At 39.7% G+C, this 18,647-nt stretch overlaps 1 protein-coding gene across 8 annotated transcripts in view; it reads right to left on the bottom strand.

Moving 5' to 3' along the window:
• Positions 1–18,647, bottom strand: part of LOC111263010 (uncharacterized) — a 39,321-nt gene that overhangs the window by 13,923 nt on the left and 6,751 nt on the right. For 3 of the 8 annotated variants that reach the window (XR_002681976.2, XM_022837714.2, XM_086969416.1), the window contains exons 1-4: positions 6,520–9,648; positions 6,042–6,087; positions 3,863–3,999; positions 2,385–2,497 (exon numbers count right to left, since the gene is read on the bottom strand). Coding sequence is in view for 7 of the 8 variants with exons in the window: in XM_022837714.2 (XP_022693449.1) it covers positions 2,385–2,497; positions 3,863–3,999; positions 6,042–6,087; positions 6,520–6,779 (556 nt within the window). In the remaining variant the exon portion in view is untranslated. Of the gene's footprint in view, positions 1–2,384; positions 2,498–3,862; positions 4,000–6,041; positions 6,088–6,519; positions 9,649–11,841; positions 12,049–18,647 lie in introns of those variants that run through there. The other 5 variants (XM_086969415.1, XM_086969414.1, XM_022837710.2 and 2 more) reach the window with 3 other exon arrangements.

The raw sequence follows: 18,647 nt of genomic DNA, 5'->3' as shown, positions 1-18,647 counted from the left end.
CATTTTTGATGCTGTATACGTGCGTTCTGTAAGAGGTCGCAATCAACCTTATACCTCGCGGGTCCGTAAAATGTATAGCAACCTATGTGACATAAATGTGAATAATATTTTTTGGTTTTAAAAGTCAAAATACGACTGCTCCACTATAGCCCTATAGGGCAGCTCCCCTCGTTACTCTTCGAGACGGCCTCGAGAAATGCATAGAAGGGGCAAAAGAGCAATGAGCTGAAAAATGTTCTGAACGTACGCACGTTTGAAGGGTATTTGTACATAATACATATTGCGCGTTAATATAGATATGAATAAGTCATAATAAAAGGGAATGCAGGTTGTTTAGCCTATTAGAGCTGAATTTGTTTTCCGTGTGTTAAGCATTAGTACTTTTTGTATTGACTAGCATGCACCGTGACCGATTCTGGGTACTGACAAGTACATACTACCCTACGGCCACTTAACTGATAGTAGATGTTGTAGCCTTTCTGGTAGAAGCTAACAAACATAACGAAAGGATAAATTATAGGAATCTGATAGCAATCGGCTAATGAACAAAACAAAAAGAATGGCAAAGGGCTAAAGTATACAGCGAGTATCAAACCAATTGCCGCTAGACGAAATCATGCATTCTAAGATACTCACTCTCTAACTAATTTTATACAGGGCGAAAACTTTTCGCTGCCAGTTTCAAAGGAGCAAAAAATTATTTTCTGTTATCTTTTTACTTACTCTCTTCACCTTAATCGCGACTGTGGATTAGGCTTCAAACTATACATAAATTGAAACTATATACGCTAAAGGAACCCGGGCTTTCTTTTGATAAGTGGTCAACTAATTCGAGCCCTTTTTGCGATGGTGACGGCGGGGTTTTTCTTAAATGCACCCGGTGTTTCGCAATTCTCTCTTCAGCTCAGGCAACGATGCATCGCATACGACCGTTCTTGCTTAAAAGTCAATAGTCGAAGAATACTACCTCAAAGAACACCAGCTTCCCAGCCAACAAAACAACCTTTGCTCCGCCCAAGTTGCAGGAGTGTTGTAATGTATCCACGTTTTATCTACAGTTATTAATTGATTGACGCCAAAACTCTGATTCATTTTGCTTAACGTGCTGCAAGCGAGAAATGCTTTTTCGAATTTGTCCTTGGCCCTGAGTGAGCAACCCCAGCACTTAACGTGCGGTTATGTTTTTTATACTGAATTCTTCGGAATAGATAGCAAATACATTCTTCCGAGACATCTACTCTGCATGCTATCTTTCTGACATTTAACTCAATGATCATCTAACACCATTTTGCGAACTTTTTCAATGTTATCGGCAGTGATTATGGCTGTCCCACCTGTTCGTCGTCAATAAAGCACGGCGGCGAACGATGCTTCAGAGATCCCGTAAACAGTTTCCATCTCGGTTTTCATTTGCGTAGGCCTTTTAAATGTAAGTTGTTAATGGTGGCTTAATATTGATAGTGTCCCAATTTTACGGATTACAATGACTATTAAACAACAAATGCGCATCTAGCACGTTTGATCTTCTCACGAATATCGTTTATCAGAAATTCTTTGTAGAATAACACCATCTTTACTCTGAGGTTCCCAACCTTTGTGAGGAGACGTTGAATTCGAGATTGCATACCTCCTGCTCCACATACACTTAATAAATGTATCGTAGTTTTTTTTTTTTTGAAGGTACGATTGAGCTTCTAGTGCTATTGATGGAAATCGATTCATCATCTAAATCGTTCTCCAATGCAATATGGTAGTTCTGGTGGACCCTGTGCTTCACTCTAAATTTGTTTAGGACTTCAATTAATAAATGTCTCTAAAGGCCTCTAATCGGTATTTACTCGTTATTCAAGTTAACGATACACCAGAAAGCAACAGTAACATTAAACTGTGTATTCCTCATTTTAGCTGCCGCTTACGATTAACTGTTTTTTCTCCAACTCGATTCTTTAACCCCCCCGCCACCTGAGTCAATTTAAAATAGATGTACCTAATCCTCCCTTGTACTCTGATTGGTCTCCTTCTATTTCCTCTTTGTCCGTACCCTCTCATTCTTGCCACTGTCGTCAAGGCGACTAATTCATTCTAATAAATGCGAAAACAACGTGTACAGCGGAGTGGAACGAAAAAAACATAATTGCAAACTCCTGCAGCGCCAAAGAGCTCTGTTAAATACCTGCTATAACCTTTTATACGATACGAAACCTGCTATAAATAAGCTCGGGCCCACATGAGACTGATCGGAAAACAGTTGTTGGCACAAACGTCACTTTTTTATCGATGTACCTTTTGCAGGTACAATGACGCCATCGTTAAAAGCGATTAAAATAACCTCCCCACCATTTTTGATCAACTTCCAGGAAAGTTACATGATAATGTGTACAAACCGTAGAGCCAAGGTGTTTTGCAGTCAAAGAACGGGTTATGTTTCTGCGCATGTTGATGTATATCAAACGTGTAGCAACCGTAGGAGGGCGCTCGAAAATGCGTCCTTTTTATCCTGCAACAAACATATTCGCAATACTTGAGGTTAATACTTATTTACCACGTAACAAAATGTTGGCGCTAGATCAGCGGCAATATCTGTTAAGTAGGCCTTAATGCGCTAAACCGATGGCACAATCGTGAAATGTCCGATTTTTTTCTACACGTGATTCCTTTTTTTGGAAAAGTTTTTTTTTTTTTATGTTTAGCACTAGCACTTATTCATCCTACGTGAATAAATCGCCTTGCTGAACATATCAGGGGTTTCTTTAGCAGACCCACGAAACGGCGTAGCGTGTTCGCCTTCATTCCTTATTTTCTTGATTGTACCGGGACTTGAACTCGTCGCCCATGGCAACTCATCCAAAGAGATTAGGCGCATTGGATTACGCTCCGTATAATTTCGAAAAATTCTCTTGGGGCACCTGTCATAGAATTTAATGCTGTATTCGTTACTAAATGAGAAGAACGTAATTGTTCTAGCTTTGAAGATTTAGCAAGATGTTAACTTGTCAACAAAATTTTGTCGAACAAAGCTGTTTGTGGCATGAATAGAATAGGGCTATCTTCACGCCGTAGCGTACAAGGTGCAAGATAGTTGGATGGCCTTACTTAGTTTATGCGATCCGCAATGAAAAAAAAAAACATTCAATTTTTAGTATAGTTTTACGTCACGGACACAAAAGGTTGCATAGCCATAGTACTCTGTTTTGAGCGGTTCAAATAGTCTTTCTATAAGAGATAACTTTTCAGTCGTTATAAAATTGAGCAACTTGTCGATAAATATGGTATTAATTGGGCGCTGACATTTTCAAAAGAGTTCTTTAAGTGGAATTCGCTTGTTCAGTGCCGGAAGAGAAATCTATATGGAACCAGGCTGTCTGTATCGTCTTTACGTACGCTTTATTCTCAATCTAGTGTCAAAAATGATTTTGGGCGAAAAACGCGCAGAAATACCTACTATAGTAAACAGTGTGCAGCGCTCGTAGAATTTTAATTATAGTCTGTCATTTGCAGAAATGTTTTAATAATATTTCTTTGTTTTGATATAGAAGTTACGTATTAAAATAAACAAGAACGGAAAAATTACATATAAAATTGGTTGTTTGAAAACGCGTAAAAAAACGTGTTGTCAAAACTTTGGAGTTGGACTCTTATGAGTTTCTTCTTGAGAATGTTATATTTATTTGAAGAGCAATAGTGTTTGATATTATTTGATGTTAAAAATCACATCTTTGCAACTATATACTAACAAAATGAGCGCTAGTCATTTTATTGATTCTGGATCAAGCCAACTAATCATACTATAAAAGACTCAGTACCCTACGGTTTCGCCCACTACGCACTTCATAATAATAACGTGTGGCCTTTCGACTCTCACATTCCAACGCAGTCTACTGAAGAGCATCCAGGCGCATCTGAGACGAGCTTACAAGTGAAGAGGATTTCCGGCTCCAGAGACACATCCGCACGCAGATCGTAATCGTAGAGAAGGCGAGTCACCGAAGAGCTGTCAAGCTTAGTAGGCGTCACAAGAACGTGAATCAACCGGTTAGAAGAAAGCTTACAATATATGTTTAGTGTAATAAGTTATATAATATATATATCATTTTCTTATAAGCTAATACAACTTTAAGGTAACTAAACGTTGGCTAAGTTGTAGTCGAAACATGACTGACTCGGTTATATTAGCTTTTAGTGGGTAGTATTTTTATTGATAAACATCTTGAAAGTTCGGTAGAGATTAAGATATCTTAGACGAAGACGCTGGGGCCAGGCGGGCGGCTCTGTATTCGTGTCCTACACTAAGAACGTCTAAGAACGGTTTAATTGCTCTTCAGCGTACGTCAGCCTAAAATCCGTTTAATTATCAAGACCAAATCGCGCACAGATCGGCTTGATTCGCCTGGATCTACCGTACATTACGCTCTACATTCAGTGTGACAGGAATTGTGTACTGCTTGCTGAAAAACATCCTGTTAAGGACCCGTCAGCAGAGCTGCTCAAAAAATAGTACAGATAGATAAGGTAGTGCACGATCTGGGAAATGTGGCAACTTCAAGAGTTTTGTTTGGTCCAAACCGCTACGAAGCAGTTTCAAAAGTGGCTTAATAAATTCGCGTATCGATCATTCGTACTCTTGGCTCATTGTTACACAAGCTGAGATGAGGCAAAATGAGCCGTTAGAAATGAACCGGCAAAGCAATTCAAGTTAAAACAAATCACAGAAGAGCAACTAGTGTCTTCAACGAGCACCTTAAAAAACCTTAATGTTCGCTTCGTGTTAGTTAACTTTGGTCAACCCTCATCATCGTACTGTCCTCCCGAAGAACCAAGAAAGGGACGAAGATATCTTAGTGCCAACTGTTGAAGCAAACAGTTTGCTACGAACTCTTCTTAACGTCCAAACACTCATTGTTTTTTAATCCTGAATTACTTTAATCCCGAACGAGAGTTTCGTTTAGGCCGACTGGCGTTAGATGTCTCCTAGGCCTACAAAAATGTTCGTGAGTTTTCGCCATACTATGATATAAAATGATTGCCTAACTGTCCGCAATTCTTGACATTGCACACAAAATCAATCTCTACTGCAGACAACGATGTTTCTCTCTAGATTCAAGCAGTTCCACCGTACCCACTGTTAATATTATTTACTGAGCACAGGTAGGCGTAAGACTATTATGATGAAGTCACAATATTCTATTAGAGGGATCCTTTACTATTTATATCATAAAAATTATGAAAATAACAGTTATCTACGTATGTAGTTCTTTTACACCGCATAGCATTTCCTCCCGAGGTCTTTTTTTTTTAAATTAAAACCTTTACTAGGACCGATACGAGTATACGCGCTTTTGGTGGATTTCATCGTCTACAGAACGGGATCGAAATGAAAATATTTAAAGAAATACAAAGTACGAGAGACTTTCGGATGAATTGGAACAGTCTAACATTGACAAAAACACATCTGATAAAGTTCTTTATTTATTAAAAGTTATTTGTATGACTATGTATTTTAAGGCAAGTGAAATAAACTATGTGCCAAGCTCTCTACTTACAGAAAATAAATGTGTAAACTTACGGTCACCAAACACGCTCACAGCGGGAATGTTATCTGTATAAATTGTATTTTTTTCTATCCAGGAAAGTTATTTGTTTAAACAATATTATTACTTGTAAGGTTACCTATCCCTTGCTTACCGTCCATTAATCCTGATACCTCAAATATACAGATTCGAACTGTTCTCATAACTGATAATTTCTCAGAACTCGCCATAAAATAGTTGAGACATATTAAATGCCGGGAGCGATGGAGTAATTATATGGCATAAAAGACCTTGAGTCTATTATAAGCGTTATAATCAAACAAAATCTTATCAGTTACAGGTTACGCCATTTTACTGGATGTGCACTCGAGGACCCTCATGCAACATGTTTTCGCCAATAGCGATATAGAGAAAAAAATATGAACCAATTAAACCATGTAGTAGCGTAATCCTTGATCTATATCAGGGTCAGGTAGCATAAATCTGTAAATTAGCTTGTGTTTGAACACTTACATCGCAATCAGGCTCATGGTTCTTACACAAAACACTGCGATTCACCCTGAAATAGAAACACACAACTAAAAGTAGTGAAAATTACTTGTATTCAGACATAGTTCAATTCATGTTAGCTTATCCTAGCAAACATAAAAAAAACTCACAAAGCTGACAGCACTCATCAAAAGGCCAGCGAAATTATCAACGCCAAATTGCGTCTATTTAGAGTATGCTATGAGACCAACCCACTTATCTAGGGACATGTTGTACAAGGCGCATTTTTTCGGTAAGGGTTCTAGCCATGAACCAATAGATTCAGTGCCTACTTTCGATTGCTAACTTAATTTTTTCTGTCAAATTAATATAACACCCGAAAGTTAATTCAAAAATAAGGCCTACGACTGTGCTTCTTAAAAAGGACCTCTCAACTACCATGTGAAGTAGAACTGCCTCATGCTCACAATGGAGAGCTTTGGACCATTTGTTAACACTCTACCATTGTTCGGTGCAGATCGTCACGGCAGGGAATTCGATGTTAGAACGCATCTCTTCGAAAACCGTCACGGTGAACTCGTATTTCTCATAGAGTTCGACTACACGACTCGCCTGAAACAAAAAGCCAGTAACACACACTAGCCATATGGTTCCCTTAACGCAAAGGTTCACGCGGCGACGGGTGACGATGGCCATTGGTAACCGAGCCTGCTCTCCACTAATCTTCTCATTCTTCTTATACTGCAAACGAGCAACCGGCATAATATCATTTGGTCACCAATAATTAACAGTGTGTAAAATGTCATCGACAAAGTATTCAGGAAGCAATGTAATGGAGTGTGACCTCAAATGTTGGCCACAGTCAGATAAGAGAGCAAATGCAGAAGTTAAGGAATCCAGTGATGCCTTAAAACACTTGAAGCCTTTAAAAAAAACTTTTTTCTTGTATTCTGTAAATACATATCAAAATAATAATAACGTATACTTTAAAACTAACCTTATGTCCTAGAGCACGTCGGAATCTCGGCATGTTACAATTCAACGATTGCCATATACAAAGCTTTTCTTTTTAAAAATGAACTCCCTGAGGCGAACAAAGAATCGAATTAACCCAATGCCTTGCGAAGCGTGGATTGAGAAAACGCTCAGTAGATTAGCGATGAGTATTAAAGGACGTGAGCTTTTCGGGTCATGTATCCGTAAGGTCAGAGCACGTACTCCATATACCGCATGCATACATATCCTACGTAACGCTAATGTTTGTCCTTTTGTAACGTATCGCCTCATACAGTTACGTCGTGCGCCACAGTTGTTTCCCGTCATTAAAGTGTTTGTCAGTAGCGCGCCCGTAGTTGCTCATTAAAACTGGTTTGTTTTCAGTAAAAAAATCCAGGGAGACAGGGTGAGACGCAACGCGTCTACCAGTTCCTCGGACTTGAGTTTAAACTAATTAAAAGCAGCTCAATGGGTTTTCAGATAGATTCAGCGGAATTTGGTAGGGCAAACGGAACTCAATTTCCATCTTATGTAGCTTCCCAAAGTCTCTTTTTCTTCTCGAAGGTTTTTTATTTGTTTATTGTTGTTATTATCCGTACTTGATAATGACGAATAGATAGTTTGTTGTAATTCTACTTATATCAATAAGTGAGTAGGGAAAAGAAAAAAAAGAATTGGCTGAGGAAGTACAGAACAATATGTGCAGATATCTTGTAAATGCGCAATGGGGATGAATCGTCGTACTTTTGCTTGATTAAGCTTAAGTTTACGTGGCTATTTTTGAAGACCAGCTCCACTCATGGAAATGAGGCGTAGTATGTACAGATACCCTAAATAGTGAAGACAATATATAAATAAATTACGACTACGGTATGTAGTGATATTAAGGCGGATTAAACGCCATTGCATTGATGAGCTAATACTAAAAAATCTGAGGATAAAATCCCAAGCCTTGTATCTCCTATCTGCTCTACCGTTGCGGCTCTCTAGACGCTAGTATGAGGCTATATAATGGTCTAGTCGTGGGCTACTCCCACCATCGTTGCCATCGATCACAGATCTTCAGTTGGAACTATTATAGCGCTATCTGCATACGTATCCATCCCATAAGAACATGGTTCCCCACATGGACATTATGAGCAAACAAATTTGGTTATATGAATCCTTAGATGCGTCCAAATAGATAAACTACGTATCTTTAGTTTTGTTAGGAAAATTCCTTTTCACTTAAATATGTCTAGAATAGGTTTGTAAAAACGGTTTCTCGGCGATGCAATAATTACCGACTATCTATGTAGCACTAACGTACGAATTTTAGGTACGTTCATTTAAAAATGTTCCCAACTGTTGCATTGTTAGGCAAAATATTTTAACAAGTGGCTTTTTAGCCTGGTTCTCTGAGTTCTTCAGACGCCTTTATACTTTGTGTAGCTAATCTTTTTCATAGTACAATATTGTTATTGCATGCTGAATGTAATTACTGTCTTTTGAAATGCTGGTTGAATATAACATAAGAATAACTTACTCATTGCTTTCCAACTGATGTTGCTGAGAACACACGAAACGAGGACAAAGCGGGTACTAGCCTAATTTGGGACAACCTGTAAGGAAACAAAGAGGAACCTAATCGTAGTAGTGCCGCTTAGTTTGGTGAGATGCGCTTAAACGCGTTCACTTGTTCCATTTAGCCTTATCGAGAGCTAACAATAGCATAAACGCGTCATCCCCAATAATCGATCATTTTACAAACATTGTGCTTCTAGGTATTCAACAGAATTGAATTCACCACCAAGCACCAATTTTTAAGGCATCGCTACGCTGACCTCTACAAGGTCAATATGACCTTAGCGTAATAAAACCTTTTTTGCAAAGATATTACCTGAGCTAATCGATTGTGATCTGCATTATTAACAGCACAGCTTTTGATTTTCCTTTTCTATAGGATTCTCAAATAGATTTCAGCAGTCAAAAACTATCATCTTGCGGCACTCTGAGCCTAAGCTTAAAGGCAAATCTCACGTTAACCGGAGTCTATACTTGAAGGAAACACTGGGATAATTAGTCTTGGTTTGTCATGAGCTCATTTTCTAATGCCATGTGTTCATTTTCTTAATGAGAGACCAGATAAAAATTTGATTATTCTATGTTCAAACTGCAAAATAAACTCTCATATCTGTTGTGTTCGTAACATTTTAAATGTAAAATCGACGCTCATTACACCAGGGCCTGTTAATGTTTTGTACTTGATTGGCACAGCAGAAATTTGACCTTAGGAAGGCTTGTTTTGGAACGACAAATAGCTCTCTTCGAGGACAACAAAAATGTGATGCTAATCGTCAGAGAGAAATAGAGTCGGCCTAATCACAGGCGAAACGCGAGCAAACCAGTGGCAATTAATTAAAACGAGGTAATCCATACCAGTTTTTGTGGTACTTCACTAACCACTCGTCACGATGAGAGGAATATTTCATTGTCTTCACGGGAAGACCTGCCGCGAGTAATAACCTCTCATTAAGCCAACAGCACACAAAGGATAATAGAGCCTTCGGAACGAATTTGAAACATCAAGCAAAGTACTCCTTGTCGGGACGCAAAGCTGGAGACCAGTTTTTAAAATAAAACACAACCGCCCATGGCCCAGGCTATGCAACTATTTTCCATCTTACCTATTATTTCTATTTTATCATAGTCAATGTGTGGCGAAGCTTTCGACAAATTCTATATCTTATCTTGCATATACTTAATATGTCGCTTAAGTATAGCTTTACCTAAGGACCACTCACTCATAAGATTTGCTTCAGTATAATTCCAAATTTTATCAGGAGGAATATTCTAAAATTCTCTCTCTAAATAAAAATAACCTTGAGCTATTGCTAAAAATCAAGCAAGAAAAAAATTATAGTCTCTTTAGAAATCACGAGTCTTGGATGCCCATGTTCTGGCTTAATACAGTCGAGTGTCGTTTCGTAAAAGCCTAGTTACGGCCTAATATATTGTCCTTGAATCTGATATGATTTCGGCCTTGCATTGGGCTTAGAGTTTGACCTGACGGTATACGAAATCTATCGAAGACATGAAGACGGAACCCGAATATAAAAAGAACAATGATAGGTGACGCAAGCTGCTCTTTTTTGGTTCCAGTAAGCACCGCCTATCCCTGCGTCACTGTACGGCCTCTACAAGAGCTTCTGTAATACAACGCGTATGACTGTAATTAGGGGGCATTATGATGTACCAATTAAAAACATTAGATGAACCCGCCAATACTTACAGCAGATTTGAACTATTTCAGCTCCGATGCAACGCTATCTTTTAAAAACATACTAGGCTTTGGTGATCCCACTGGTTGACGTCTGGCGATTTTTCAAATGAAAACCTCCAAATAAAAATTCGGGTAAACGTCCGCAGTTGTCAACTGGTCTGCCCAACAAGCCTGTCTGCCACAAACGACTGTAGAATCGCTGACGTGTCCTGTCGCCAAGATAGGATTGTCCTAGATTTTATGGGGCCGTTGTGCACGCCCAAAAGGCACCTTTATTAGTATTGGTGTCTATAGATCTCTGCATTCGTTCGGTTAATCTTTTTTCGACTTGACACACCACAGCCCGAGCCGTCGTAGAGGTCCTATCCGCCCGTCTGGACACGTACGGGGCCATGGACGCTGCTGTCAGGCGTAACAAAAGCCATTTTCGAAGCCGGTGCGGGCGCCACTATACGTCCTGGAGCCTCTGTCGACGCCTATATTAGAAACGCCGAGTTTCACCATTTTCGTGATACATTTGGCGGCTGTCATCAAGACGAATACTACAGTCAGGGAGAGTTTAGATGCAACCCTATTTGAGTTACTTCACAAATTCATAAGTGTATCGTCAGAGAGGTCGCTCAGTACCAAACCTGAGGAACAAAAGCCCATGCTTGGCTTCATTAGTCAAAATCGGTCCCCGAAATAGCAACCTTTCAAGCCCGGTGCACGAGCCTTCCTGGTGCACGAGGTGCACGTCCTGCGCCCCACGCCGATAGCACTACCCGTTCTGGAAGCTGCTGTGCAAGTTCGCGTCCGGAAAAGGCGCCGAGACGCAAATCACGCTTACACGCTTCCGCCTGTCACTCACACCAGCGGCGTGTCATCATCATCCTAAGAAATATCAGAAAAAAATCGTGCGCAGGATGAAAACATCCCGCCTGACAGCGTGGTCGAATAAAACGGACGCATAAAACGTACAGGTTGTTCGAATGAACGAGTTTTGGCCAGGATGTGCTACTCAAGGCTTCTGCACCGTTTATCGTTTGAACGCCTAGTGCATCATATTTTAATATTACATGCTTGCTATATATACAATGGTCCGTTGCGTTCTTTAGGACAATTTTTGGATCGTTGCGCAGGGTTTTGCAAAGATCTTAAAGCTAGCTTCACTAATATTGGACGCCGTCTTCAACTCGGTTCGAACAGTACGAGGCAAATCAAGTAAACGTTATTTCATCCTACATGGAACGTAGTATATGTCAGGCGCAAAATGGCTGTCAGAGTTTGGGCAAATTCGCGTTACTTGCTGCTGAGATATTTTTACCTCGTTTTTCATAATCCATGATGGTCAGGCGCACCTCTTCCTGAGATCTATACAACTACACAAATAATACGGAGTATCTTCCTATCGTATCTAAAAAAGCCAGGCCTTGGTTAATTAGTATATAGTAGCGATCACAAACATGGATCATTTGTTTCTGAACTATAGAGCACTATGGATGCACATGAAGCTATATATCAATCTACAAGAGCACACAAATATCGAATAGTTTCATTCTTCTCTCGATGTAAAGTTGCACTTACTTTTAAACACTCAAATTTTTGTTCTTTCATGCTACAGCCGTCATTAGCCAAGCATACGATATCAAGATACTGCATGTCGAAACCGGTGTGCATGTCCTCAGTAGCTAATGTTGAAAGCAATGGTGAGAGAGCTCCCGATATCCGAGCATTATTCACAAACTTGGGTGGTTTCTCAGTATTGAATGTTAAATTAAACTGAATATTAAATCACTCGTTACCTTTGCTTCAGATAACGGAATCGAACTACTGAGGACTTCATGTATGCCTGCTCACTTTCGAAGATGTTAATTAGAAGGATGGTTCACGTCACCGGAGTAAATATGTCCGCAATTAGTTGTCATCGTAGAGTGTGGTATGATCAGGAAAAAATTTGTCAGATCATTGTCACAGTTCGTTCTTTAGACTCATATGAAATTTCTGTATGTGTCGAAATATATACACGATACAATAAGCGTGGTCCGTTCAGCGCCGTTTGACCATTGTCATTAAGCCACAATGATAGGATATGAAAATCGATTTCAATATGCGCGCGAATATTTGATTATAGAAGCGTTCGATACCAACTTACATAAACATATCAGCCTACTCATTGGTCTATTTCCCCTAGGCAATATTGAGAGACAAGTTCAGTTCCGAGTGGGATGATAGCTTTTGTTTACTATACAGTGTTGTTTATACAATTATGTTTATTTAACATAATTGGGCCAAATAGCGCTTTTCAATATATTAATCATTTCATGATGCTGCTTTCATAGTGGAACTAATTACGACATTCAGATTGGCTCACCGCACGATCCACTAGCTTCTACAATTTCTCTAGGATTTCTAATCATCTTATTTGCTATTTCGTGTAAAATCTCTGGGTAATCCAGATTGGATCACCTTTGACAAGTAAGCTCAATGAAAACCTTCTATTGCGTCGACAATTGTATGCATATATTCAAGTACGAAGGAAGCTAGCTTTTAGAGCTTGTACAGTCAACATAATATCAATCGCATTATCACTGTGTGGTATATTAGTCTTTAGGACGTTATCATTAATTAGACCTATCTGAATTTCCGAAAGTGCACCTAATAGGTTTATATTGTCACGAAATATAGGATCTTACAAAAGTACAACTCGAGAATACCAACGTATTTTCTCCGGACTAGAGCGCGCAGTGTTGTCCAAAACGGTTCTTAATAAAAGTTATATTCAATTGTTGAAACTTCTTTTGAAATTCGCTCCTTTTTTTATGGCAACAATTCGAAGCAGGCAAAATTGGCGCAACGGCTGACACAGATAACCTTCAAATCGCTAGTGTAGCATCACATAGAGCTACTAAACATACAATGCAACCAAGATCTTGGCTTACCTAACGGTTTACGTGAACAATTAAAAAAATGCAAACAGAGGTCACCCTATAATTTTAGGGTAAGAAAGGTCGAAGCTGTTTTTGTGGTCCAAGGAAAACTTGATTCATTATGAGGCGTATAAGGTCTATATTCTACGAAAGGCAAATATAGAGCTTAATAATACACTATTTCAGGATCAAAGCGTATGGAACCAGTAAAAGACTTTGCGTCTTGTTAAGTTTATGAAGCTAATTTCGAAGACTTGCCAGATGGCACCAGGGGGCAACGAAGGGCATGATATTTGCCACGATTCCCTTGGCATTTGGAGCACATTAATGTATCGTCAGGCTCATTAACTCAGTCGGTTCCCTGCAGAATCTATGGTAGAAGCTATGCATGGTAAAACAAGTGACGATGTGTCTCATTAGCCAGTTCATCCCTTTCCATTCCACCCGAAGCGAAAAATATCCCATCGAAATTTTAATCATGTACGGACTCTGTGAACGTACACAGGACTCTGGATGTCGATAGTTTAATGGAAAACTACCGTAAAACTTATTTTTACGTTCGAAATTGCGATGAGAATAATGTAAAGGATCACTCTAAGAGCGCTCGAAAGAACTCGAGAAATTGTTGGAAGTTGAAACCTATCTATATCAAGACTCCCCTCGTATAGCATCTTTGGATAACAGATTACAATGGAACATTTTCGAGACAACTGATTCCTAGGACTAAGTCAAACAATTTATTAGATGATAAAAACATCTGGGATTAGATTGACCAGGTATAAGGGGACTAAAAAACTCACGCAACTATTCCAATATAAGCGAATGCAGATTTAATTGTTAGTAAACGCTTGACGACGACTGAAAGATTCAATGTAGTTGTTGAACGGCAACTGTTGGCGATTGTTAAACACCGACCGCTAAATAACATGATGAAGGACGAACGCGAATAGAGGCCTAAAGACGGAAAGGCCATGTATATATATATATAACGATAGGCTCCCTTCACTAAACGCGTACAGCAATGCTTCTTTGTATCAAATATTTTGAACCTAGCATTAAAGTCCATTTATCCTGTATCAGTGTGAATGTGACACAGAGCTAAAAAGAATATGGCATGTTCTATATGTATCCCTGGACCGAGGCAAGCAAGCAAGCAGCATTACGGTAGATACAATTATTAGACGAAATATGGCAAACAGCTATTTAACAATCAGAAATTAAAAGAATATTAACAGGCTCATAGTTGGACAATCGAATTACCCGCGGAGCTAATCTGTACTACAGAGGCATACGGTACAACCGCCACAAGCTACATCGGCATAATAAAAATATATATTTTTAGCGCCAACATTTAATTTTAAAAAAATGAAAAACACTAGAGGCAAAAAGAATTGCCCCAACAAATGTTTTGGAAACTATGGAAACAGTGACTGTGAGTTAAAGAACAACTAACGCTTGTATACGTGATATAGTTTCTAACATTTTCTATCATAAATATATCAAAAACGTTTAGGCATACTAAATATCCAGCAACGTGTATACGTTGCCGTTGCCGTTGCCGTCGCCGTCATCGCCCGTTAGTTCAAAGATCGAACATATTCAGATTATATTTATTTCATATTAGATATTTAGAGTTAGTCTCGTTCATTTAGTAGTGGTACAACATACCGCTCCACAATTTACTGCGTCTGAAACCTTAACACGAGCTTTCTCCCGGGCCGTTGGTCCCAGCAAAAACGTCTTCTTTCGATCGAAGAGGCACGATATCGACGAAGCTTTGAGTTCGCTTGTTACTGCAGCTCCCAAACAGTAAAGACTCAGATCTCAGGCAGTTATACGACAGTCATGCTACGTTTGTGCAAAGATTGACATCCCTGGGAATGGTCGGCGGGGCTGACAGGGAACACCACAACGTAGTCCGGCCACAGAACGACCCCGTGTTCTCCGTAACAATAGTCCTTTAGAAATAGTACTGATGTTGCATACTAGTCAGAACCTTCTCAATAACTTAATCGGAACAAGCAAAACAATTCTGCAATGATTTAAAGCTTACTAACTCCTTAACTAAACAAATATGCTATAGTATAATGTAGCTAAAACAATGATGACAAACTATAATTCGTCTAAACTAACTTTGAGGATATATAGACTGACTGTTGAACAACATTAAGCATGTCAGTATTGCTATCTGTTTCACAACGCGGAGCTTTTACTGTGACAGGTTATTAAAAAAGGAAACTGCTAGACGGCATCAAGCGTATGGAAACCCTCGCATCGTCGACCTCTGCAATTGTTTATGTTGGCCAGAAATCTAACGCACAACGTTTCGGTTGTATCTTCTGCTATTCTTCCAAACAGAATTCGACATCACCTCTAGATAGGTTGAAGTTTAAGTTTATTTACCATTTAGTGTTAGAAAGAATCGAGCAGCCAAGGAATGCGTTGTCGTGTTGAATAGGGCAGAATTGGTGAGTTTTAAGATCGAGTTAAAAGGAGTGGGACCAGGTCTGGATAGTCGAGAGGCCATCGCATAAATGAAAGAACCGCGATCGTTATAACAGGTCAAGTCCGTGTTAGACACACCAGGTTTCTATATCCGATGCATCGAAAGTCCTATACGACTTTTTCTAAAAGGTAAAGCGAGGTTCACCTGAACTATCGAAAAACAGGAAGACGGATAATCGATTCAGCATGAATGTTTATCTATGAACCCACATTACCGACTTTAGTGAGGCTAAGAGCGGCGTTGCCGTAGTAGTTCAAAAGCGGCGAGAGGCCAATGCACCACCTACTCTCAACGACAGAAAAAAAAAGCACTAGAGTAATGTATCTGTATATGTGAGAAATGACACTTATAGTTTTTAGGGGAAAAGGCCCACTTTGGAAAAAGCCATTAAGCTTCAATAATATTAAGAGCGAGGGATACTGGAAGCGCAGGGATGCGAATAGCTATACAGGGCAAGATGTTAAGAAATTACAGTTTCAAAATATAGTACAAAGCCAAATAATGGCGCAATGGATATGTCGAGGTTTCCATTCAGAAAACTGATCGAACTCAAAAAACTCCGATAAAAGATAAGAGCTAATACTAGAGAAATGCTTAAGCCGGTTTTGTGCGAAGAGAGAAAAAGAAAGCTGAAAACTGGACATCGAACTGACTGTGCTTTATAACGACCGAATTCATCAAAACTTCCGTGATCCTCTCTGTTTTAGGGATTAGGGATGATTGATGGCGCGTTGTAATAAAAAAGGATAAGACCCGAGATAATAATATGGCGAGTTTTTAGGATCGCAAACAACAATCTTCACTCCGACATAACAAACACCAAACAACGTCTGAGACAACTTTACTGGCGGCCGTACTTTGACAAGTTCATCGACGAGGCAGTACGAAGTTCCGTGCATCCATTGTTAAACAACGCAACTGTGCAAATGATGGCACTCGCTGACGGGCCGGTCAGGTCCCCGTGATAGCATAGTGGGTAACGTATTTAACTGCAAAAGCAACGCGTTATGGAAATTCGGGCAGAAACACACTGTATTTCGCGCTAGCAGCCAGTCGTCTCATGGAATTTCTAGCGGCGATGTCGGACGTAAAACTCGAAATATAAAGAGACTGATTCGTCAAAGGCGTCCTAGAATATTTTGGCTATTGACGTTCATACACCAAACGAATTCGTACCCGACTCGCAATCCTTCGCGATTGTGTTAATCCGCTACTCCTTCAGGTAAGCAGAGGTCAAGCTGGTCTAAGAAGCATTGGCCACTCAAGTACTAAATATAGTACATAACCTGTCCTACTAACGGAGCGTAGTGGACAAAATCACCACCCACAATGGAACGTTATCTACTAGTCGAGAAGTCCCCAATTTATCACCTACAAGGTAACGGGCTTGTGGAACTCTTTAACAAAAATTTTGAAGGACCTATAGTTAGCACACAACAACTAGGCGGCTACCTCGCGAAACGTATTGTGAAAATAGTAAGATTGCATAACGCGGCACCACAGGTGACAATGGGCGTATCTCCAGCAGAACTTTATGGCATACTAAATTAACTGGCAGGTAATTGGCAACGAGCACAGAAACCAGCAAATTTCGCAAAGAATAGAGCACCGACGGATGCATTAGAAAAAGGGGGCGGATAGTCGTTAACGATCAAACACAGCTGCATCGTAAATGCGGATAAAAAAACCGCAACACGAAAAACGTGTTGAGACGTAGAGAGATAAGAGGAGATATACCCACATGCTGATGATATAAGAAGAAAATAGCAGAGGGTTCATCTTACGACAAAAAGGCCGAACGAGGCCTAGGGGCAGCGGTATCGCAGAAGAAAATATCGTATAAGGAACAACACAACAAAAGGAAAAATTGAACAACGAATTAGCGAAAAGGAGAAAATAGAAAAAAGTTTTGGATTAGCAAGGGATGGCTAGGAGGAAGGGAATACCACGGCCGGAGAAGAGGGACAAGGTATAGCAATAGAAGCAACGAATGAGACAGACTATAAAGGCTCAAGAAGATCAAACCGAGCGAAGACACCGGTGACGTTTTAATGGTCCTGGTCTCATTTGTATGATAGATAGGATAATGTGTAAAGCGACTAACACATAAATAAAACATGACGCCGCTGTAGTCAGCAGAAAAGGCAAATATTGCCACTGAGTGGCGCCAACTGGTAAAGAGTGGCGCTACACTCGATAAGTGTAGAAATGACTATAAATAAATAGGCAGCCTCTTCAACGCCAGAGTGTTCACAAGTTATCTTTCTAGTAATCAGTTTAAACAATAAACAGGTACAGTCGAAGTTGATATTACAATAGTATAAAAATTATAGCTAGACATTGGGGTCGACACTTGGGCGTTTCCCTTATTATAACTATTAACAGCCTATGTCTGTTTATTTATTAGATCCAAAACGACCCCCAAAGCAATTATTGGGCGCATGCTTTTTAGTTTCTGGGAAGATTTGCGCGAGAGTCGATGAGCGAAATATCTTCCCCTCTAGAGAGAAGTTTTCTTTTTTACAGAACGTAATGCTAACTTGTTTAGTATCAAATCGACGGCAGCATTTTTGTTTATTTTCTACATCTGAAGACAACGCCGCATCACCATTGTCAAAGCGGCCGCCGGCATTGTTCGTGTCAATATGTCATCAAATGTGCAAATCTGTCTGCGGAATTAGTATTGTTTGAACACCAGGACTTAACATGTGTTTAATAGCAAAACAAGCACGGGGCATGACACACGGGTTGCGCTCCTACATACAGTAAAATGAACAGTATGGGTATGATCTATTATCTACAGGTTGCTACATGCGCTAAGCCTCACGGCACTTATGTGATATCTTGTACGTTAACAATAAGATACTACGCATATCGGATAATAAGGTGTAGTTTTAACAACCAGTCGATACGGTGCCGCTATATATGTGGTCCTTGTGGATGCTCTAATTTAACCC

Source organism: Varroa jacobsoni, unplaced genomic scaffold (genome assembly GCF_002532875.2).
Source record: "Varroa jacobsoni isolate VJ856 unplaced genomic scaffold, vjacob_1.0 scaffold_724, whole genome shotgun sequence".
Lineage (NCBI taxonomy): Eukaryota > Metazoa > Arthropoda > Arachnida > Mesostigmata > Varroidae > Varroa > Varroa jacobsoni.
The sequence above is the reverse complement of the archived record's forward strand: the minus strand, read 5'-3'. Positions and strand labels throughout refer to the sequence as shown.